The sequence below is a fragment of the Chrysochloris asiatica genome, unplaced genomic scaffold, assembly GCF_000296735.1.
Source record: "Chrysochloris asiatica unplaced genomic scaffold, ChrAsi1.0 scaffold00146, whole genome shotgun sequence".
Taxonomy (NCBI): domain Eukaryota; kingdom Metazoa; phylum Chordata; class Mammalia; order Afrosoricida; family Chrysochloridae; genus Chrysochloris; species Chrysochloris asiatica.
The window spans coordinates 5,838,882-5,863,604 of record NW_006408664.1 but is presented as its reverse complement, the minus strand read 5'-3'; the positions used below and the strand labels follow the sequence as shown (position 1 = coordinate 5,863,604).

Here is a 24,723-nt window from a genome sequence, read left to right as displayed (position 1 = left end):
TCAGAATCAAGCAGAAGTAGTGTTATCCCTAGCACCACTGACCAATTTGATGACCTTGATCAATCCATTTAACTTTACTAGGTCTCAGTTTTTGTCACCTGTACAATGAAGATAGTAATAGTACCAATTTTCTATATGCAATCACTTAGCAAGAAGCTGACAAGTGGCAAGGGCTTTTAGTAAGTGTTAGCTCATTTCCATTACATCCTTTGTAGTATTCACTGCCCTTTTGGAGGGACCCAGGGTTTAGAAATGTGCCCCAGGCTACTGCTCATCAGTGGTGGAGCCTTACTGAGTGTGAGGGTTGAGTGTCAAAGATGAGGCTGGAGGGAAAGGTGAAGCCAGCTACCAAAGAACCTTCATGGATCCTACTCAAGATGTTGAATTTTATCATAAAGTCAATTATGAGCCACTGTGTGACATTAAGGTTGAAAGCAATGAGATCATATTTTAAAATATTTTAAAATATTATTCTAGCCGTAGTATGAAGAATGGTTTTGAGAAAGGGATAAACTGAAAACTCAGTCAAGAATCTATTGCAGTGGCCCAGGAGAGAAGGATAGAGACAGCATTGAGACTGTAGCAATGGGATGAAAGGAACACGTAGGTAAAGAGAGGTATTCTTGGTGATACAGATGGCTAGGCACTTGCCTACTAACTGAAAGGTTGGTAGCTCGAACCCACTCAGAAGCATGTTGGAAGACAGGCCTGGCAATCCCTTGAAAAAACCCTATGAAGCAGTTCTACCCAGCATATATTGGGTCCCTGTGCGTCAGAGTAGACTCCACCACAACAAACAACAACAGGTAAAGAGAGGAAGGGAGGGAGAGGAAGATTAGCTTTATTGACTGGGTAGATGGTAGCACGGTGGACCAAGATGGGGAATCTCAGAGGAGGGATTTTGAGTAAGGTAATCTTGGGGCTATTGTGAGACATCCAGGGACAAATCTCCTCATGGCAGGTAAACATACAGATCTAGAGGTCAAGAGAACAGTTTTATTTTAAGTTTAGAGTTAAAGATGTGGGTTAATGCGCTGGACTACAAAGTCCACTTGAACCTCAAGGTCGGCAGTTCAAGCTCACCATTACCTGCTCAGAAACCCAACTCAGCAGAACTTAACAACAACAACAGAAAGATAATATTGATGATAATTGCAAAGTGGGTGGTAAGTGAAATAAGCTTTCTACAGAAATATCCATTTAAAAAATAAAAAAACACTTTACAGTTAAGCCTCATCTTTCTCCCATGGAGTGACTAGTGAGTTTGAACTGCCAACCTTATAGTTAGCAGTTCATTGTTTATCCTATTGGATCACTAATTTAAATTGAAGGGCCACCAGTCAGCACATCCAGGCCTCTTCCCAGATAATCTACAAGGTTAAACAGCATCGGATAAGGTATTTAGAAAGTTTGAGATTCAAGTGTGGAATTAGCAAAGCAGTCTTGGAATTCAGAACAGGTGGGCAGTAGCCTAGAGGAGACAGCTTTATTCCAGGTTGACTGGAGAAAGGGATGGATGGGTCACATGTTCATTTCATAATCGAGCTTTTCCTCAGATGTGAAACTGCTAGAGATGAAACAAAGGGAGAAAAAAACCAGTACCACACTGTAAATATGGAGAATGCTATTTCCTACAAAATCTGCTGCACAGGAACTTTTTAAAGTATTGAAGAGCAGAGATGTCAGCTTGAGGACTAAGGTGCGCCTGACCCAAGCCATGGTATTTTCAATAACCTCATATGGATGTGAAAGCTGGACAGTGAATAAGGAAGATTGTAGAAGAATTGATGCCTTTGAGTTGTGGTGTTGGAGGAGAATACTAAAAGTGTCATGGACTGCCAAAAGAACCAATAGATCTATTTTGGAAGAAGTGCAGCCAGAGTGCTCCTTGGAGGCCAGGATGGCTAAGCTTTGTCTCTCATACTTTGGACATATTGTCCGGAGTGAACAGTCGCTGGAGAAGGATGTCATGCTGGGTAAGATGGAGGGTCAAAGAAAAAGAGGAAGACCCCAACGAGATGGATCAGCCAGGTGGCATCATTGATGGCGTCAAGTGTGACAGCAGTAGTGAGGTTGGCCAAGGATTGGACATTGTTTTGTTCTGCTGTGCATGGGGTCGCTATGAGTCGGTTCCGACTCGATGGCACTTGACAACAACAACAACATTTCCTAGTTGACTTCTGGTTTTCCCAGAAGAATGAGAGAGCCACTAGAGTCCTTAGGAAGAAATAGTTGTGGTAATATAGGGGAATCATGTCTGAGGAGATGCCATGAGGAAGAGAGACCTCTTGTTTCTGCTGGTGATACATTTTGTGCTTCCTCTTGCTAAAACCCCTGTTGGTTTTAATAGTTCTCCTTGGCAGATGGCTGTTTGCATGATATGGGTTTATGAGAATAAACAGAACATGATTAGACTGGAAACAGCCTAACTAGTGCAGACCCTTGAACCTGCCCCAGGCTGATGAAATGAGGATGTGTGTGGATGGCACGACAGTGGTCATCTCATCAGCTCTCCAGCAGATATTCAAGCACACTGAGGCCACTCCAGTAGGTGGTGTGTGGCCTACCATAGAATTCTCAGACCAGCCTGGTGATCTGAATATCCCTGGGCCTCATTCCATTTCCACTGAATAAAATCTCTGGAATGACGGTTAGGTGGACATGGGGCCAAGGAATCTGTCCCATGGATTCCAGTTTCTAGGCCAGTGGGCTAATGTAATATTGTTTGAAGTGTGATTATATTGGAAATTCCTGAACTTAATTATTTTTCTCTTTGTCATTTCTACTAGGCCCTGGGAAATCATGAATTCGATAATGGTGTAGAAGGACTGATGGATCCACTTCTTAAAACAGCCAAATTTCCGATTTTGAGTGCTAACATTAAGGCAAAAGAGCCTCTAGCATCTCAAATATCTGGGCTCTATTTTCCATACAAAATTCTTAATGTTAGTAATGAACGTGTGGGAATTGTTGGATACACTTCAAGAGAGACCCCTTTTCTCTCAAATCCAGGTATTTTCTCCTTATAAAAAGCACTATAAAGTACTCATTCCTTGAAAATAGATGTTTGATAGAATAGATTCCTTGAGATCAGGGTTTGGCGTTATTTTTATGGACTGTAGATAAGAGTGGGAATACTGTGTGGCACTGGGCAAAGAGGATGCTTAGGATGACATTGATAAAAGCAATCTTGGATTTCCCAATTCTAAGTTGTTTCTTATAGACCTTTGCTCTTCTGTGCAGTAAGCATCTTTTCTGACATAAACTCTGCTTTTCTAATTCATTGTGTCCTACATCCTAAATTGGAAGTGACTGCAATTTACATCTAATGCTGAACAGCACAGGAGAGTGAGAGTCACGAAATTTTCTGCCTTTCTTCCTGTGGAGTCCGAATCCCAGAGCTAGGGTCTTACCTCAGTTACCGTAGCTTTCCATCTCTTCCATTTTCTAGCACAGTCATTACATGCTCTGGTTGTGGTTCCTTTTTGTTTATCACTATTTATCTCTTGTAGTTTTAGTGACTTTGCTGTATCTTAAAATCATTCTAGGAAATATGTATATATTCTTAAGTGGTTTCAAGATGTATATGTTATTTATATATTGTTGTTAAGTCGGTTCTGACTGAAAGTGACCATGTATAGAGTTTCTGAGGAGTGACTGGTAAGTTTGAACAGACTTTGGTAGTTCAAACAGACTTTGAAGCCCAGTGCATTGTCCTACAGTACCACCCCAGGACTCTATTTATATAGAGATTGGTTAAACATTGGCCTTCTAACTGCAAGGTTGGTGGTTCAAACACAACAATTGCTTAGTAAGAGAAATTTGAAGCATAAGAGAAAGATTTACAGTCTCAGAAACCCTATGGAGCAGTTCTACTCTGTTCTACAGGGTCATTGTGAGTTGGAATCAACTCAGTGTTAGTGGGTACACATATATGTGTACACACACTCACACACACACATATATATATACATGTACACATATATACAAGGGTGAGTAAAAAAAGTATTGCCAATAGAGTTCTTATTCGTACATGCACAGGTTTATTCCAAACAAAACATGTTTAAACATGTCTCTGCAATCAGTGGATGGCTGCAGATACATTCTCTTTGTATACACTTGTCTTAGTCTCATTGTTGTTGTTGTTGTTAAGTGCCATCGGGTCGGGTCCGACCCATAGCGACCCTGTACAGGGTTTCCGAGGGTGTAAATCTTTACGGGAGTAGAAAGCCTCATCTTTCTCCCGTGGAGCGGCTGGTAGTTTCAAACCGCTGACCTTAAGGTTCGCAGCCCGATTCGTAACCACTACGCTACCAGAGCTCCTGTCTTAGTCTCATTAGGTTGCCTTCACAAAAAGTTCCATCAAGACAGTGGCTTATGAAAGGATCTGCTGGGCCAGTTAAATTCAAGGCTAAGAAGGTTATGGTGACTATTTTTGTGGGACTCCAAAGGGCTAATCTTAATAAATGTTCTTGAAGGACACAGAATGATCATGGGGACTTACTAAGAAGTTTTAAGAAAATTGAAAACTGGATTGGTGAAATAAAGACCAAGGAATATTCCCCCCCTTAACAACAATGCACCTGCTGATTGTTCAAGGGTGGCAAGGGCTGTCGTAGGAGGGTTTTATTGGGAACCTTCCTCCATCCACCCTACAACCCTCGTCTTTCATCTTCAGACTTCATTCTATTCCCAAAACTCAAAGAAGGTTTGAAAGGAGCATTATCTGAGTCCCTCAGAAAATCAAAACTACCATTTTGATGTGGTGTAAATCGAAGAGCGCAGAATTCTTTGGGGAAGGGGTTAGAGAAATGGGAAATTTCTTACAGGCTAACAGGATGCTTCCTCTTTGGGATTCCTGAGGCTCTCGGCTAAGTATGGAAAAAGGCTGCCTGAGGAGCTAACAAAGCAATTGCTGAAGAGGAGAGGGCTAGCGAGAGCACCACCACCCAGCGGGTTGGATACCTCTGTTCTGGGTCACCAGTGCCCCCAGTTATGGCTCTCCTTGAGCACAGCCACACTGGTGTATCACATTTGTCATTTACTCACCTTCTCATGCCAGCCTGAGCATGAGGTCAGAGCCTAAGTCTCCCCTCAATAAATATCTGGGACCTAATATAGAAGCCAAGGAGCTCTGGTAGCGTAGTGGTTACGAATTGGGCTGTGAACCTTAAGGTCAGCAGTTCGAAATTACCAGCCACTCCTCAGGAGATAGATGAGGCATTCTGCTCCTGTAAAGATTTACAGCCTTGGAAACCCTGTATAGGGTCACTATGGGTCGGAACCTATTCGACGGCACTTAACAACAACAACAATATAGAAACCAAGGAGTTTATGAATCAGGCTGCAAACTGCAATGTTGGCAGTTCAAAACTACTAGCTGTTCCGCGGGAGAAAGATGAGGCTTTCTACTCCCTTAAAGATTTACAGCCTTGGAAACCCTGTGCAAGGTCGCTATGAGTCAGAACCGACTCCACGGCACATAACAACAATATAGAAGCCATCTTACCATCTTTGGATAAAGATGTGGATTTATTGAAAAACTGAATAAATATCATTAGATAACAAATTCAAAGGCAAACTGTGGCTCTAAAATTTCTATTTCATTTGCTGTTTTTTTTTTTTAAGTTCATTTAATACTAAATATGATTAAGGGCTACAAGTGAGTCATAAACAAAGGGATTGGGGAGAGAATTTGAGAAGGGGGCGGGGTTGGAGAAGAGGAGTAATGGTTGACCTATAAGGATCAGGTAGAGTGAGTGAAGACTCTCCTTGTTCCCCTCAAATAGTTCCCAAGTAAGGTATCTGAGGATAAAGCATTCCAGAAGTAAGCCCAGAGTCACATCATAAGCTTCATGAAGGTGGGAACCATGTCTGTCTCATTCACAGCTGTGTGCAGTACCCGTACATTCTAGTGCAATGAATACGTGAGAGCAGAAAAGTGTAGGGTCACACAGGACTAGAAAGTTGGGTTGAGACTTAAGTATAAGGTCTCCTGAATTGCCTAGCTGAGTCAGGCATGATTTGGAGAAAAGCTTCATCCCTTGCTTAGTCATCAACGAGAAGGCAGGATGTAAGAGAGGCTGTTGGTGGAGACAGAGACTCCAGAAGTCAGAGTTTCCTGTCTGGTACTCTGAGAGCACTCTGAATTAATCCATTTTAAAGCAACCTGAGGTTGTGACCGATGGGTGTGGTCTGAAATCTGAAAGGATGATGCTATTTCCAAAAGCTCCTAGGAATCATGGATTGGATTGCCCAATGAATGACTAATGTGGGGATGTGTTGGGATACAATGTTGCTGGGGACACCTACCTCTTCTAAGACTAAGGCTCAGCAGCCTGGCATGGGTCTTCCTACTGAATATAGCCCAATTCCTTCAGTCCTGGTGACCTCAGATCCCATATTATAACTTGTATTTTTAGCACCTTTGGTTTATTTTAACTAGGTAATAAAACTCCTGGAACATAACTCCCTTATGACATCCTGAAATTCATCCCATGGCTTTCCACATTTGTAATACCTGATTCTGGGAGGTTTTTGATGCATTAGAAGAATGCATTGCTTTGTCCTCAGAGGCAGTTCTCTGAACTTTTCTATTCCTTCTTGCTAGCCAAACCAAAGCAGATCTGGAGGTCCCAGCATTCCATTCATTCATTCATTCCTCTTAGTGCCTGAACACTCACATATCAGGTGCTGTTCTTGTTGCTCTTGCTGTGTTGCATCAAGTAAGTTCCGATTCATAGCAACCCAATACAGGGTTTCCAAGGAGCAGCTGGTGAGCTTGAACCGCCGACCTTGTGGTACAAACTGATTTTGCAGTCCAGCGCATTAACCCACAGCGCCACACCAAGGGTCCAGGCACTGTTCTAGACACTAAGAATCCCTGCCCATGGGAACTTCCAATGTGTGAGAACTATAAGTGAAGTTTTAGCGTGTCAGAAAGTAGTAGGTACTGTGGAGAAAAATTAAGCAGGAGGAGGAAATGGCAAGTGTGGCACTGGGGAGGACACATCCATTGATTTCAAAGAGCTAGGGAAAAGTGCACAGAAATGGTTATGTGGTGCTGAGGGAACACGTTACTCTGGATGTTCTCATGGCTGACAGTAGTAGCAAAGGTGTTACAACTCCTGATTTTTAAATGTTGCCTGCAAGTTACTGAAAACACTGCATCCCCAACACAAAACATTGTTGTTGTTGCTGTTAAGTGCTGTTGAGTCGGTTTCAACCCATAGTGACCCTGTATAGGATTTTTGAGGAGTGGCTAGTGAGCTTGAACCACCAACCTTGCAGTTCAAACCAACTTTGCAGTCCAGCACATTAACCCACAGCATCACACACAAAACATGTGAACTAATTTTCAAGCCCCCTTTGTGGGGCCTCCTCGTCTGTGGTGTCAGTCATATTATGTATCTTCCATGATAAATAATGTAAATATGTCGAGTTGACTGACATTTAAGACCCTGAAGTTCCCTTGTTGAAGCACATGTTGATGTTGTTGCTTTTACTGTTAGTTACCATGCAGTTGATTTTGATTTCACGGCAAACCCATATGTGCAGATTGAAGCAGCTCCATAGGGTTTTCAAGGCTGTGAACTTTCAGAAGAAGATCATCAAACTGTTGTCTTAGTTATCTACCGCCGCTATAGCAGAAACACTGCAAGTTGAGGACTCCAACAATGAAAGCTGATTCTCTCACACTTAAGGAAGCTAGAAGTTTGAATTCAAAGCACCAGCTCTGCTTAATGGTCCTCATCTTCTTTCAGCCTCTGTAGGCCTAGCATTCCTTGAAGATCTCCATGTGTTTTGGCATCAATCTATCCTTGGATCTAGGAACCGCAGACTGCAGGGACCCCAGGTCCAAAGCATGCACTCCACTCTCTGGTGTTCTTTCTTGATGGTAGTAGCTCTGAGCTCTGCTTGCCAGTTTATTAATCTCTTTTATATCTCACAAGAGATTGACTCAAAATACAACCTAATCCTGTTGATTGCATCTGTCTTCATTGACATCATAGCAGTGAGGATTTACACCACATAGGATAAGTATAGTAGATCAGGATTGATCACATCAAATCACATCATACGGGGAATCTTCTTGTATTAGATCTCATGATGGGGGATTATACCTCTTGATTGTCAAACCACTGAGGATGCAGGCCCTGCCAAATTGAAGCAAAAGCTTAACTATTACAGAAGTCAAATACTAACAGTTTGTGCTACCCAGGGAGCTTGAAACACACACAGAAGCATCTACACATCAAAGTGTAACAACAGTAACAAGAATGTATTTTTAACAGTCTGAGTGCTCTTTGGAGAGGTGAATGTTTTTCAACCTAGAGTTTGCAGATTCCTGGGTATTTGAAAGTTTTTATGAGGAGTTATTAATTTGCAGGGATGCTTGTTTTACTTCAGGATGGTCTTTAGGCATCAGCATCAGGACGTCTGGATCATCTGGAGGACTCCCTTGTAGCAGAGCATTGCACATGACTGCAACCTGTCATTTTTGTCTGGGTTTGCAGTCACCGCCCTGCCAATAAGAGGCACAGGGCCTCCAGGCCTACTGAGACTGGGCTGCAGAAGCAGCAGGAGAAATTGGTCATCTTGCTGCATGGGGCATTGCAGTCAGGTTTGCTGGTATACCAGTGGTTGACAGTGTGCTACCAGTAAGTCAAGGAGTTAAGCAGACAGGGCAGAAGGTACTCACTTCCAGTTCTAGCAATATGCAGATTACCACCCTTATTTGATGTAGATTTCAATAATGCCCTAATGTTAACATCTGCAAATAAACAAAAGTCCTCTACTGGCCTATTAAAATTGGTATTCAAGGATTCCTTGCTGGTAGAGTTTTGTTAAATTTAAAGACTGATAATCCTGAGCTTGCAAACTAAGTCTTGCAGTAGCTAACCACTGTTAAAGTAGCTAGAAACTGTCCTGTACAGCATGCCATGTGCTCATTTTCTGCACTGGTTTTATGGACGTCCAAATATAAACACAGATTAAGAGTAATTCCAGATCTGAAACTAAATCCTCGTTGTTTGAAATGAAATAGTTCGGGCAAAGTAGCACTATCAACAATATTAAAGTAATACAACGGTAAAGGAATGAAACTGATAATTCATTTAAATTTTATTTGACTTGTAAGGGTTTTATATGTAAGTTGCATATATGTTTTAGTTTAAGCAAGAGTTTCATTAAATGAAGGTATCTATACCTTATTAGAATATTAGAATGTATGTATTAGAATGTATTCAAGCAATATAAACATAAATAATGCTAACTAATGTTCATTTTATTTAACTTTCTTCCTTAGGAAATAATTTAGTATTTGAAGATGAAATCACTGCAATGCAACCAGAAGTAGATAAACTAAAAACTCTAAATGTGACCAAAATTATTGCATTGGGACACTCTGGCTTTGAAATGGATAAACTCATCGCTCAGAAAGTGAGAGGCGTGGATGTGGTGGTAGGAGGACACTCCAACACATTTCTGTATACAGGTAATTGGTTCTTCAGGATTCTGCGGCCCAAGCATCTCTATGTAGCTTACTTTGTCTCTTTTGCATCAGTAACTTTTATTATTTATCTGGCTGTATGTGCAAGTTTTCCTCAAAAAGACATTACTAAGAATATTATATTGATTCCACAATTACGTCAATTCCATTAATCTATATATATTGTAAATGTAACGGAGTCCCTCAGGGGAGCATAAGTGGTTACGTGTTGGTCTACTAACTGAAAGGTTGGCAGTTTGAATCTGCCCAGAGCATCTAGGAAGAAAGGTCTGGCAATCTACTTCCAAAAGATCACAACCATTGAAAACCTTATGGAGTACAGAGATACATATATAGATAGATATTACATATAAAACCTATTTTCATAAAAAGCAAAAAATTATTGAGGCCCAATATATAAAAGTCAGCTTATAACAGTCTATTTTTTTAAAAAACAAACATGTCTTAAGCTTTTCAAAGTATGAGCAAAGTAATGTAAATAGTCCACTACAGCTCACGATGACAGAATTTGATTTGTAGATTGCACAGATAGCATATTTCAAGGCATAAATTCTTTACATTTTTTTTTAAATCATTGTCCAGTTTTCCCACGCATATGTTGTTGTTGTTAGGTGCCATCGAGCCATGTGAGCACAGTGGCCTTAGAGGATACGCACTGAGCTTTTCCTCTAGGGCAGTGGTTCGAGGCCACCAGCCACGCTTCTGAAGAAAGATGAGGCTTTCTGCTCCAGCAAAGATTTACAGACTCGGAAACCGTATACAGGTCGTTATGAGTAGGGACTGACTCAAAGGCACATGACAACAAAAACAACTGATAGCAGAAGAATCCAGAGAACTCTGGGTTCAAGTACTGACTACTGTGTACAAGGACTGTAAGTATCCTAGAAGCTACTTAGCTCCTGGAAATAGGAGCTCTGGTAGCATAGTGGTTACGAGGTGGGCTGCTAACCTCAAGGTCAGCAGTTCGAAACTACCAGCCATTCCGTGGGAGAAAGGTGAGGCTTTCTGCTCCCGAAAAAATGTACAGCCTCGGAAACCCTCGACGCCACACCACACCACCACCACCACCATCTGTGCACTGGTACCATGATGTGAGAGTATACCCCACGTCCACATTCTCTCCCTCCTTCTCACTGTGTCTCCTCCCTTCTCTCTCCCTTCCCTCATTCCTCCCTTGCTCTGTTGAAATATTTCACAAAGTGGAGCTAACTTTACTTAAGGAATACTGATGTGTGATTCCATTACAAATAATTTGTCTTTTTGTAGACACAGCCTAAAGGATAATTTCAAATTGGTGAATTGTGAAATTAATTTAGTAGGTTATGACTAGTAAGGTTTTTTTCCTCTTTTTGTAGTAGATATGATGCTGTAGGATAAGCACTGGACTTCTAACCTTACGGTCAGTAGTTCAAATACACCAGCCATTCCTTAGAAACCCTATAGAGGGTCACTATGAGTCGGTACCTACTCAACACAACAACAAGTACAGTCTAAAATAGAATAGGAACTTACATCAGTCACGTCAGGTGTCATTGAATGGATGCTGACTTGTGCAGTTGGTACGGACTTATAGGAACTAAATAGAACAAAACGCTGCCAAGTCTTGGGCCATCTTCACCATAGTTTCTATGTGTGAGCCCATTGTTGCAGCCACTATGTCAATCCATTTGACTGAGGAACTTCCTCTTTGTCACGGACCCTAATTTACCAAGTATGATGTCCTTCTCCAGGGCCCGAGTCTTCCTGATAACATATCCAAACTGCATGAGACAAAGCCTCATGCTCCTTTCTTATAAGGAGCATTCTGACTGTACTTCTTCTAAAACAAATTTGTGTGTTCATCTGGCAGTCCTTATTATATTCAGTATTCTTCACAAACATCATAATTCAAGGTATCAGGTCTTTTATCATTTTTATTCATTGTCCAGCTTTCTTATGCACATGTTGTTAGATACCGCCAAGTAGGTACCTCAGCTACAGAATGACGGTAGTAACAACAGTACATACTACCAAGCCTTCTTGTAGCTTCATATATATGCCTATAATGGTTAGAGGTAAGGGGCCTCAGAACAATGCGTCATACTTTAGCTGTTTTATTTCAGTTTTGTCTCAGCTTTGTGGCTTCCCATTGCCATAGAGTTAATTCTGACTCATAGCAACCATGGAGGGCCAAGTAGAACTGCCCCATGGGGTGTCCATGACTGTAAATCTTCACAGATACAGACCACCCCATCTTTCTCCTGTTGGGTGGCTGCTGGTTTCAACCTGCAGGCCTTCCAGGTAGCAGCCAAGCTCTTAACTACTGAGATAAAACTAGTCCCTAGAGGCTTTTAGTAGCTTTTTTCTGAGGCAGTATCCGACCTCTCAGAACATGTTGGAAGCAAGGTATCTATTTCCCACCCATCTTTGAAATTTGTCATTGTTGTTAAATGCCATCAAGTAAGTTCCAACTCAGAGTGACCTTGTATAGAGTTTCTCAGAAGTGGCTGGTGGGTTTGAACCACCGACCTTGTGGTTAGCAGTCCAGTGCTTATCCTATAGTACCACACCAGGATCCCCATCCTTGAGAATAGCGATTTCAAACCTTTTTTTTTTTATTACTGTTATTCATAGTATGAAAGACATCACATGCCAGGACCCATACCCACACACATGTGCTTACCCACACACAAGCATGTACAGCTGAAAGAAAACTTTTACAAAGTACCTGCAATGATAGATAAGGCAGACCAGATGAACCTGACATTTCTTCATGTTGCTGCTGGTGGCAGTCTAATGGAGGATGCAGCTCTTCTTCATTTAAGCAACTGAAGGAAGGCCAACGCTTTGTTATTGTTGGCAATATTGTTCATCTTGTTATTAATTAATTTCCCCTTGTAGTTTAGATTATCTTCTAAAGCAAGAAAAAGTCTTTACAGGACAGGCAACTATTCTCCAAAGAAGCACTGTTTTCTGTGAGCACTAGAGAAAGATTGCTAGATGTCTGTGGTTTATTCCGTTGTTGTTGATAAGTGCCGTTGCGTTGGTTCCAAGCCATAGCGACTCTGTATAGGGTTTCCAAGGAGCGACAGGTAAGCTTGAACCACCAACCTTGTGATTCAAACCAACTTTGCAGTCCAGGTATTAGCCCACAGAGCCACACCAGATGTAGTAAGTAATCTGATTGAATCAGTCAAGGGGCATAGGTGTGGCTGATAGCTTCAAAGATACAGCCCTTCATCTTAGGTGTGGCTAACACAGGGACTACATGTCCTATGGTCACACACTCTGCGTCCTTCCCATCAATTTCTAGTCATGCCCAGACCTACCACCAGCCTCTTATAAGTTTAGGCAGCAAAACCAAGACTTTCTGGGTAGTGAGTTTTTCAGCCACATAACGCTGATCAGTGTAAGCTCCATCTCAAGATACTGCCTTCAAGGATGAATTGGTGGTGGTGTTGTTAGGGGCCATCAAGTTGGCCCTGATTTATAGCGACATTATGCATGACAGAAAGAAACATTGCCCATCCAGAATCTAAGAAAAATGACTTTAAATCTCAGTCCACACTGGATTATACATGCAAGAATTACTGAATTCTCAAATGCTATGTTTTATATACATCACAATTTTAATAACAAAAACACAACCCAACTCATTTGTCAAGAAAAGCTGGTGGCCAATTATTGATCATTATAAGCCCAACAAATCACAAAGTACAGATCTTAATGTTGGGAATGAAGTCTTTGTTTTCTTTATTTTGCTAATTGATAGTCTTGTGCAGAAGAGTCATTTCTGCAAAGGCTTCTGACTGTGAAGCCTTTGCAAAGGGTTGTGGAAAGGACTTTGGACTTTGCCAGAGCTAGGTTCCTCCCTGTCAGACCTTGGGTAAGTTATTTTACTTCTCTGAGCTTCAACTTTCTTATCTGAAAAAAATTATTGCAATGATACACCTACCCCATAAAATTGTTGTGAGGAGTAATTGACATCATATGTGAATAGAATTGGACCCTAAACCGTAGTGGGTCCAAGATAAATATTCAGTTCTTTAATATGTCGCAACATGGGAAAATGCATATGGTATAAAATTAGATGAAAAAAGGGTGGACACAGAAATTTGCCTTTATAACTTTATAAAAACATATCATCCAAACTGTAATCACCTGAGAGTCACAAATCCTCAAGCCAACCCTTTAATAAGTATAAAAGATGTTTATTACATAAAACTTGGGAAACATTGTTGCCTCTTCTCACTGTTTGCCCCCCAAATTGATACTTCCCTGGGGTCCTTTATTGTTCTGGTCACCTTGCTCCTACTTTTTGCTTCTGTTGAACTCTCAGTCTGCTATTGTATTCTCTCAAACCATTCCAGATATGATGTTGTTGTTTTTAAGTGCTGTGCAGTGAGTTCCGATTCATAGCAATCATATATAGACTTCACAAGGAACTGTAATCCCTGGCCTTGTTCTGCACCACACCAGAACTCCATTCCATATATTTTACACTTGAATATGGAAAAGTGACCTCTTTCTTGATCACAAGTTTCACCCACACAAGGTAGTTTTCTTTGAAGTTTGCCTGTTTGCACGGGGCGGTCAGCCACAGCACAACCCTACTTGTGAGCTAGAATGAAACACTGTCTTTACAGACCTTGGCCTCTCCCACCACAGGAATTCCTCACAGGTTGACTGTCTTCTTCAACCCCATGCCTTCTCCCAGTCTCCTCCCTTCTCCCACTTAGGTTTTCTATATTTTTATCTCCACCCTTTTTCTCTGAAACACAACACTATTTTTATTGAAGGAAATGAAGCACTGTGGTCTTTGTCGGGGAGTGGGTCTTCCCCAGTAGTTGTGAGATGGAGAGTAGGACAGGAGGTACAGAAGATAAGACAGAACCTCTCATTTCCCTGTCAGACACTTGTCCTTTCACAGGTGTTTTGCTAAAAAAAAAAGCTCTGTAAACATTTACAAACTTCACCACTAAAATAAACTTGAACTTTGTTAGTTAAATAAAAAGTTTTGGGTTTTTTTTTTTTTTTTTAAGAAAATGTAAGAATTTAACTAGAGAAGGTAGTACCAGTGTAGCCATCTACAGTGTGTAGTACTGAGTATTTGAATTCAGTGAGTAATGTTAATGACTAATTCCCACAAGAAATCATTCATTCCAGCCATGCTGGTAAGCAGTGTAGCGTAGAGTATAAGTTTAAAATATGTTTGTTTTAAGAGAGAACATGAAATCATCTGGAATGGAGGGCTAACAGTCAAGTTCCAAATTATGACATTATTTGGAAGTCCTCTTAGAGATTATTGTTGTTGTTAAGTGCCGCCCTGTATAGGGTTTCCAAGGAGTGGCTGGTGAGTTTGAACCACCAACCTTGTGGTTCAAACTGACCTTGAAGTTCAGTGCATTATCAAATCTGCAACTAAAAATGTTGTTCTAAGCCTGGGAGAAATGTATAAACTGAGGGCAACAGAACTGAGTGGAACACAAGCCAAACTGCTTAGGCTGAGACACCCAACTCTTGATTTCTTATCTTTTAAAGATACGAAGATATACTGGTTGTCCTTGAATTTAGTTCAGATTCTCAAGTGAGTGTCTCAGGTTTATGTAATTTATAGTCAAGTTTACCTCTTATTTAATATAAAGAAATGAAGTGTCTACTCCCTTGAAGGAAGGAGCTCTGGTAGGGTAGTGGTTACGAGTTGGGCTCAAGGACAGTAGTTCGAAACTACCAGCTGTTCCGCAGGAGAAAGATGAGTCTTTCTGCTCCCGTAAATTATGTCTCCTGCTGAGAAACCCTATGTAGGGTCGCTGAGTCAGAACCGACTCCACGGCACAATACCACCTCTGGGCTTAGCCAGATGTCAGTCCCTCAGAGGAACACTCATTGATAATTCCTTAGATTTAGTCAGATTCTCTTATTATGTCTTCACAGCATCTTGTACTTCACTTTTTTAGCATGGTCTCTAATTATGTATATAATAATTGTTTTTACTGTTTTACACATAAATTATTTACGTGTATATCTAAAAAAAAATTTTTTATGTCAATGTCGGTATTTCTTTCAAGACAATAAGTTCTGTGAGGACACGGAAAACTGTGTCTACATGGTTTGTCTGGCATAATTGAAAGTGTAAATTATTGTTGACTGAAAAAACTTCATTAGCTTAGCAAACACTTTCCATAGTAGACCATCCAAGATTTTTATGCTTCTTCTGAGCTGGGATCTGAGTGTATGAGGTAAGCACTGCCTGTGTGCCAGCCTCCCTGTCCCCTGACTTCCTCAATTTCATGTTTCCAGTTGGTGGAACTCAGTGGGAGCCAGTAAAGTGGAACCTGACTGGGGAGCTGAGAGTCTAAATAGGCCGTATGCAAAGACTCTAGAAGAGGTAGGTGTGGTCTAGGAATAGAAAGAGGTTACGATTGCTAAATTGGTGTTCTTGATGGAGTTGGTAAGGAAAGGACCAGATCATATGGGTCTTACAGTTGATATTTATATAAAACATTTCTGTCAGTTTTCTGAGGAAATTATTGAAAACTGGAAGTAATGCAATTATATTTATGTTTAGGAAGATGGCTCAGAAGATGTGGAAATGGATTCGAAAGAGGCCTGAAGAGGTTGGCCTATTAGAAGGCTGTTGCAGAAACCCACCTGCCACTGCCATTGAGTCGATTCACACCTTATAGAACAGAGTCGAATTGTTCCGTAGGGTTTTTTTTGTTTTTTTTTTGGTTAGGTGACATAGAGTTGACACCTACTCATAGCAACCCTAGGCACAACAGAATGAAACACTGCCTGGTCCTGGGCCAGCCTCATAATCATTGCTACATCTGAGCCCATTGCTGCTGCCATTGTGTCAATCTATCTCAATAAGGGTCTTCCTTTTTTTTCTCCAAACCTCCAGGGACTGGTCCCTCCTGACAGTATGTTTGAAATATGGGAGAGGAAATCTGGCCATGCTTGAGCACTCTGGCTGTACGTCTTCAAACACAGATGTTTGTTCTTTTGGCAGTCCATGATACTTTTCTGTATTCTCTTCCAACAACATAACTCAAATGAATCAGTTCTTCTACGGTCTTCCTTATGCATTGTCCAACTTCTGCATGTATATGAAGTCCTTGAAAATACCATGGCTTGGGTCAGGTGCACCTTAGTCCTCAAACTGACATCTTCAACACTTCAAAGAGGTCTTATGCAGCAGATTTTCTTAATGCTATTTGTTGTTGTTGTTGTTGTTAAGTGCCATCGAGTCGGTTCCGACCCATAGCGACCCATAGCGACCCTGTAATGCTATACGTCGTTTGATTTCTTAACTGCTGCTTCCATGAGTGTTGATGGTTTATCCAAGCAAAATGAAGTCTGACAATTTCAATCTTTTCTCCATTTATATGGATATTGTTTATTGGTAAGTAGAAGGGATTTTTGTTTTCTTTACATTGAGATGCAACCCATACCGAAGGCTGTGGTCTTTGATCTTCAGCCATAAGTATTTTAAGTCCTCTTTGCTTTCAGCAAGCAAGGTTGTATCATCTGCATATCACAAGTTATTAATCAAAACAATCCTCCAATTCTTCCTACAATCCAGATGCCTCCTTCTTCTTCATATAATTCACCTTCTCAGATTATTTGCTCAGCATAGAGATTGGATAAGTATGGCAAAAGAATACAACCCGGGTGTACACCTTTCCTATGTTTAAATCATTCTGTGCTCCTTTGTTCTGTTCAAACTGCCTCGTGGTCTATGTACATGTTCCTCATGAGCACAATTAAATGTTCTGGAGTACTCTTTCTTCACAATGTTGTCCATAGCTTGTCATGATCCACACAATCCAAAACCTTTGTGCAGTCAATAAAGCACAGGCAAACATCTTTCTGGTATTCTCTGCTTTGAGCCAAGATCCATCTGGTGTCAGAAATGACATCCGTCATTCCATGTCCTCTTCTGAATCCGGCTTGAAACTCTTGAAGTTCTCTGTCAATGTATGATTACAGCCATTTTTGTATTATCTTTAGTAAAACTTTACTCACATGATATAGCAATGATATTGTATGGTGATTTCCACTTTCTGTTGGGTCATCTCTCTTTGGAACGGGCACAGATATGGATCTCTTTCAGTCAGTTGGCCAGGTAGCTGTCTTCCAAATTTCTTGGCATAGTTGAGTGAGTGCTTCCAACGCGGCATCAGTTTGTCGAAAGATTTCATTTGTATTCCGTCTATTCCCGGTGCCTTGCTCTTTGCCAATGCTTTCAGTGCACTTTAGACTTCTTCCTTCAGGATCATTGCCCCTTGATCGTATACTACCTCTTTTTTTTTTTTTTTCCCCATATGCTACCTCTTGAAATGGCTGAACATTGACCATTTCTTTTTGATACAGTGACTCTGTATATTCCTTCCGTCTTCTTTTAATGCTTTCTGCATCATTCAATATTTTGCCTGTATTATCCTTCAACACCTCAAGTTGAGGCTTGAACTTTTTCTTCAGTTCCCCCAGCTTGAGAAATGCTGAGTGTGTGCTTCTTTTTTGGTTTTCTAACTACTGTTCTTTCCACATTTAATTATAATATTTGACTATGTCTTCACGAGCAGACCTTTGAAATTTTCTGTTCAGCTCTTGGACCTCCTCATTTCTTTCATTTGCTTTAGCATCTCTATGCTGGAGAGCAAGTTTCAGTGTCTCTTCTGACATCCATTTTGATCTTTTCCTTCTTTCTTGTCTTCTTAATGACTTTTTGCTTTCTTTCTGTATGATGGTCTTGATGTCATCCCACAACTCTTCTGGTCTTTGGTCTTTAGTGTTTAGTGTGTCAAATCTGTTCTTCAGATGATCTCTAAATTCAAGTGATATTTATTCAAGGTCATATTTTGGCTCTCATGGCCTTGTTTTAATTTTCTTCACCTTCAGCCTGAATTTTCATAAGAGCAATTGATGGTCGGTCTGTTCCACAGTCTACCACTGGCCTTGTTTTGGCTGGTGACATGGAGCTTTTCCAACATGTCTTCCCATAGATGTAGTAAATTTGATTTCTGTGTTTTCCTTCTGTTGAGATCCATGTGTACAGTCGTCTGTTATGTTGTTTAAAAAAAGGTATTTACAGTGAAAAAGTCATTAGTCTTGCAAAGTTCTGTCATGCAATCTCCAGCATCATTTCTATCACCATGGCCATATTTTCCAACTAATGATCCTTCCTCTTTGTTTCCAACCTTTGCATTCCAGTTGCCAGTAATGATCAATACATCTTGATTGCATGTTTGGTCAACTTCAGAGTGAAGAAGTTGGTGGAATTCTTCAATTTCCTCATCACTAGCTTTAGTGTTTGGTAATCATTTGAATAATGGTGGTATTAACTGGTCTTCCTTGTAGGCATATGGATAATATCCTGTCACAGACAGTGTTATACTTTAGGACAGATCTTGTTATGTACTTTTTGATGGTGAATGCACCACCATTCCTTTTCAGTTTTTCATTCCAGGCATAGTAAACCATGTGATTGTCAGATTCAAAATGGCCAATACCAGTCCATTTCAGCTCACTAATGTCTAGGATACCTATGTTTATGCATTCCATTTCATTTTCGATAATTTCCAATTTTCTTAAACTGTGAAACTAGTTCTGGTGTGGTGCTGTGAGATAAGAATTGAACTGCAGAGTTGCTTTGAACCTCAAGACTGGAGGTTCAAACTCACCAGCCTCTCCTTGGAAACCCTATACAGGGTTGCTATGACTCAGAACCAACTCATCGGCACTTAACAACAAAAACTGTGAGCGGATACAGTTTTAGTTGTTCAAGACATCCACTTATGGTATTTGTTTTATAACAGCACTAAAAACTAAGATAGCAACTAATTACCAACCATTTTTACTCAGTCATTTTAGTAAGGGCCCCAACTCAGAAGTTCTTAAATCAGTCCCATTACACATTAAAATCATAGCATGAACCAAGCTAAGCCCAAGCCCACTACCACCAAGACAATTCTGACTCATCGCGACACCATATAGCTTTTCTGAGACTTTAAATCTTTACAGGAGCAGACAACTTCATTTTCTACCCTCAAAGTAGCTGGTTGGTTTGAACCTCTGACTGACCTTGCAGTTCACAATCCAGTGCTTATCCTGTACCACAACCAAAGCTGCTTATAGCATGAACAATCTTAAAATATTCTAGAATTCAGTCTGTTGGAAACCACTTCAAAGGCTTATTGTCTGGCATGTCTCTCACCACCTGATCTGCCCTCTCATCCCTTCTGGCCACTGGGAGGGCAACTGTCCAGGTGACACTTGTGACCACGGTATTCTAAGAACTGGCTCGGAGACAAGGGGAGGTCCCCCTCAGATACACACTCTTGCTAAGAAATGCCCCATCCCCAACTCTACATATCCCCACAACTCCATGGCGTCTCTGGTTTTGTTTCCTGGATTGTGTATTTAATGGATGGCTGGAATTCAGTTCTGGTGAACAATTTCTTCTTGCTGAAACGATGAGTTCACTTCCTAAGCAGACGTGAGGGTTTGTGTGAGGGGAATGTTTGGTAATGAACATCTTTGGCTGGATAGCGTCAATAGTGTGGGAAAGGTGACGCCTTGGATTGTTTCATATGCCAGGGGTTTTCTGGGGTTGGGAAGTCAGGGAAGCAGAGGTCCCGGTCTATGGGAGTCAGAGATGTTTTCCAAATTGAACTTGCCATTACATCAGCCACATCAGAAGCATCTTCCCTGTTCCTTACTCAGTTTGTTTAAAATGCAGATAACTCACTTTTTGTTCTAATAAAAAGAACATTGTGCATTTCAGAACTTGGGGTGGAGTTGGGGAGAGTCAGTCCAACGGGTGGGATCTCTGGGATGGCTAGCTCCTCTTGGCCCAGTGCTAGCTGATCTGATAAGGATTGTCACCACATTCCTAACTTTTACATCCTCTTTTAGCGCAGATATTTCTGTAACCGGCAGAAAAACAAGGGCTAAAAAACAACCAACCTAAAAAGTCAGGCTTGCTGTTCTCTTGGGGTTCTCAGAATCTCCTTTTCTACATCTGATTAGTGCTTTTTCCTCTTGGATGGGGACATTCTGCGCTATCTTGTGGACAGATGTGGAATTGCACCTGCCTAAGCATCTGGTCTCAGCCACGGAACCACCTTCCCCAGACCTCTCCAGCTGAGAGTTGTTGCTGTTGTTAAGTGTCATCGAGTCAATTCCAGCTCAGAGCGATCCTGTATGGGGTTTCCAAGGAGTGGCTGGTGGATTTGAACTGCTGACCTTGCAGTTAGCAGTCCAATGTTTATTCCACAGCTCCACGACTCCTCCCAGCTGAGAGGGGGGCTGCCATATACCCTTGTTCTCTGAAGTAAAGACCACACTCCAGGCTTGCTGGAAGGAAAACAGTCACAGAAAGAATGAGGATGCTTGGAGCATTAGCCTTCTTTGTAACTATCACAGTCAACACATATAGGGTGACCCTGAGGTGACAGCACTTACACAGCAAATGGAGATGGGACAACACTTTTATTGGATCTTGAATGGGGTATTTTTTTGTAAAAGTAAAGTTCCTAGACTGGTTTTTCTTTTTCCTTTTTCCAGAAATGAGTAATTAAGGGTATCAGCAGTTATTTCCTGCTTGTGAATGCTGGTATTTGCAATTGGTCCTATCATTGCTGAGCTGGAATGAGCTCATGACAATAGGGACAATATCAGAAATAGGTTCATCTTCATAGCATTTCATGCTGACTCATCTACCTGAAGGAAGAAATCTAGCAGCAGCCTGGGACTCAAGTCCAGCTGCAGATCCTGAGTTTGCATTGACTCGTTTTGTTGTGGCAGACTTTATGAGTTCAGCACAATGCTGGGCTGTGTAGTGTCGTAGATTGAACGAACATAAGCTCCATTGGCACACAGCTTTTCAGTCTGATCTCCATCACATGGCAGCTATTTGACTTTGGTCATATTGCCTACAACATCAGTCTTCTCATCTGTAAAGTGGGGATAAGAATGAAACTTGCTTCGTGGTATAAGTGGAAAATCAAATGAAATTTAGCCCAAGACCTGATCTTGGGGAAACTTGTAACTCGTCCACAGTGCCAGGGCCCTCTGTACATATCTAATAGCAAGGACTGTCATGGGTGCAGTGAGGGAAGTGTGGAAACAAATGAATCAAGGGCATCTGGTGCATGAGCTCTGATTCACAACAGCCCGTGCTGTACTGCTGTTTCTGTGAGGTGAAATGTCAACAGTGGTGTGCCAAAAGGAAGAGTGCTGTGGTATTAAAGAACGTCACCATGCTTCCGGTGTGGCCAGACTCCTGGCTCACATCCAGGCATGTGCCCTTGAGGCAGTGGCAGACCACCCAACCTCCAGGTGATATGCAGCCCCCACTGAGACAGAGGTCAGCAGAACCTGACTAATGTGAGGTCTGGCTGGGGTGGGACTCAAAATTTAGCACAAAATCTGAGTACAGCTCTTTTGTCATTTCCTTCATTTATGTGTGTGTTTGGGCTTTCTGTAGGTTATCATCACTTCATAAGGGAAAGGCATATACATTTATTGAGCACCTACTATGTGCCAGACACTAACATTAGGTAGTTTATAGACTTTTGTTTGTAGATGCAGTCAAGTCAGTTGTGACTCATATCAACCCTATGTATAGCAGAACGAAATACTGCCTGGTCCTGGGCCACCAACACAATTGTTACATGTGAGCCCGTTGTTGTAGCTTGTGTCAGTCCATCGCATGGAGAGTCTTTCTCTACTTCGAACCACAAGGTCAGAAGTTCAAACCCACCCGCTGCTCCTCAGAAATCCTACGTAAGTTCACTAAGACTTGGAATCAACTGACAGCGCTTAACAACAACAACTTTAATTAGCATGATGTCCTACTCCAGAGACTGGTCCCTCCTAACAGTATGTCCAAAGAACATGACATGACATTTGACCATCCTCACTTCTGGTTATATTTTTTCCAAGACAGTTTATTTTTTTCTAAGCAGTTATTCAATATTGTTCACCAACACCATAATTCAAATGCATCAGTCTTTTTTTGATCTTCCTTAATCATTTCCTGGATTTTGTATGCATATGAGATGATTACAAAATCCATGGCTTGTATTAGGCACATCTTAGTCGTCTAGGTGACGTCTTTGTTTTTCAACACTTTGAAGAGGCCTTTTGAAGTAGATTTACCCTGTGTAATACACTATTTTATTTCTTCATTGCTGCTTCCATTGTCATTGATTGCAGACTAAAGTGAAGTCCTTGACAATTTCAGTATTCTCTAATCTTCTCAACAGCCTTGTAAAATAGGAAATTTTTTTTTTTTGGCCCATTTTACATATGAGAAAACTGAGGCATAGTGAAGTGAAGTGTCTGAGCTAACCAAGCCTGCTTATAAAAACGGAGCCAGGTTAGGCTAGAGAGAGGATAGGATAATAATAGTAGTCTTGTACCTTTCCATCCCTACAGCACCAGGCACAGTGCCCTGTACTGAGGAGGAGCTTAGTAATTGCCTGCTGAATTAAGAAAGGAAGAATTCATGTGCCAAAAGGGCATTGGAAAATGGACAACTGCCTGGGCAGTGATCTGAAAGACCAACTATGTGCAGCAGCAGCTGGCCAACCATCAGTTTAAAATTCACAGTTTTCCAGTCAATGGCCTGCTGGCCTGTAGCCAGTGTATACAAGGGCTGACTTGATTAACTCTTTTCTTTCAGGCACTCCACCTTCCAAAGAGGAGCCCGCTGGGAAGTACCCATTCATAGTCACCTCTGAAGATGGACAGAAGGTTCCTGTGGTCCAGGCCTATGCTTTTGGCAAATACCTGGGCTATCTGAATGTTGAGTTTGATGAAAAAGGAAATGTCATTGCTTCATATGGAAATCCCATTCTTCTAAATAGCAGCATTCCTGAAGGTATGTAAAATTCAGGATATGTTCCACCAATACAACAATTACATGGCTGAATTTTCTCCTTTTAAAAATAATGTTTCAGGAAAAGGTTATAAAATTTCTGAAGAACTTAGCTTTTCCCTCTTAATGGACAAAGAGACAGAAAACAAACCCAGAAGCCCCAAAGCTCCAATACTTCCCAGGACTCCTCAGCATCAGACATTGTATCACTGCTGCTTCTGCCTTTTACAAGCTTTTACAAACATGGGACAGTCACTCAACTCATGCTTAAAGGAGAGCTGGTTACTGTAGCATAAGGATGCACATTGGGCAAAGCAGAGCTCAAATCCTGGTCCTACCACTTAGCAACAGTGTGTCTTCTCCACAGGCTCTGTTACTTTCTTTATCAAATGAAGAATCTGGACTGTTAGTGTCTATTATACTCTTTTGTCTGGGATCTGACTAAAAAGTAAATTTTATGTTATCCATTTTCATACGACATACATGAACACACATCTACCCTTCCCTCTGTACCTGCTCCATGATCAGATCAGGACTCTGAATTGCTGGAGGAGTGGGGATCAGGACAACACAGACAGTGATGGCCCCGCAGGCAAGCCCTGCATACAGCCGCCGCTGCTACGTCACTAATGTTATGCCAGCTGGATCACAGGTGCTCCTATAGATGTTCTGAGTTAATGTTAGGATATGGAGGTTCCCACGGAAATGTGAAGTTCAAATCCAAAATGCAAAATGCACACAAATAAATACGGCAAAGAAACCTGTACCACAGCAGGTGCTTAATTCTTTTTCCTTCTCTAGAAATTAGCCCAGTATGAGATCTGCCTTAACTGCAGCCTTTTTTCTCTCCCCTACCTAGATCCAAAAATAAAGGCAGACATTAACAAATGGAGGATAAAATTAGATAATTATTCTGCCCAGGAATTGGGAAAAACAATTGTCTACTTGGATGGCTCTACTCAGTCGTGCCGTTTTAAAGAATGCAACATGGGCAATTTGATTTGTGATGCTATGGTAAGTCATCCACAGGAACAGGCCTGTACCCAAGGAGGAAGGAAGGACACAAGGTGGAATGAACTGATGGTTATAGAATTGGTGGTTCTCAGGGCCTTGGGAAGGACTCCTGGTGTGGCTCTGTGGGTTAATGCGCTGGACTACGAGGTCGGTTTGAACCGCAAGGTCAGTGGTTCAAGCTTACCAACCAGTCCTTGGAAACCTATACAAGGTCGCTATGGGTTGGAACCGACTCAAGGGCACTTAACAATGGTGTCTTGGTAAGGTGCTAGAACTAGGCCAGGCAATCCTCACTGTATTGCTTTAAGAGAGCTAAAAACTTTAAGATGTT

At 41.4% G+C, this 24,723-nt stretch overlaps 1 protein-coding gene across 1 annotated transcript in view; it reads left to right on the top strand.

Moving 5' to 3' along the window:
• Positions 1-24,723, top strand: part of NT5E (5'-nucleotidase, ecto (CD73)) — a 58,392-nt gene that overhangs the window by 20,173 nt on the left and 13,496 nt on the right. Inside the window, exons 2-5 of the mRNA XM_006870646.1 lie at positions 2,790-3,012; positions 9,308-9,496; positions 23,184-23,381; positions 24,238-24,392. Coding sequence (XP_006870708.1) covers positions 2,790-3,012; positions 9,308-9,496; positions 23,184-23,381; positions 24,238-24,392 — 765 coding nt within the window. The remainder of the gene's footprint in view (positions 1-2,789; positions 3,013-9,307; positions 9,497-23,183; positions 23,382-24,237; positions 24,393-24,723) is intronic.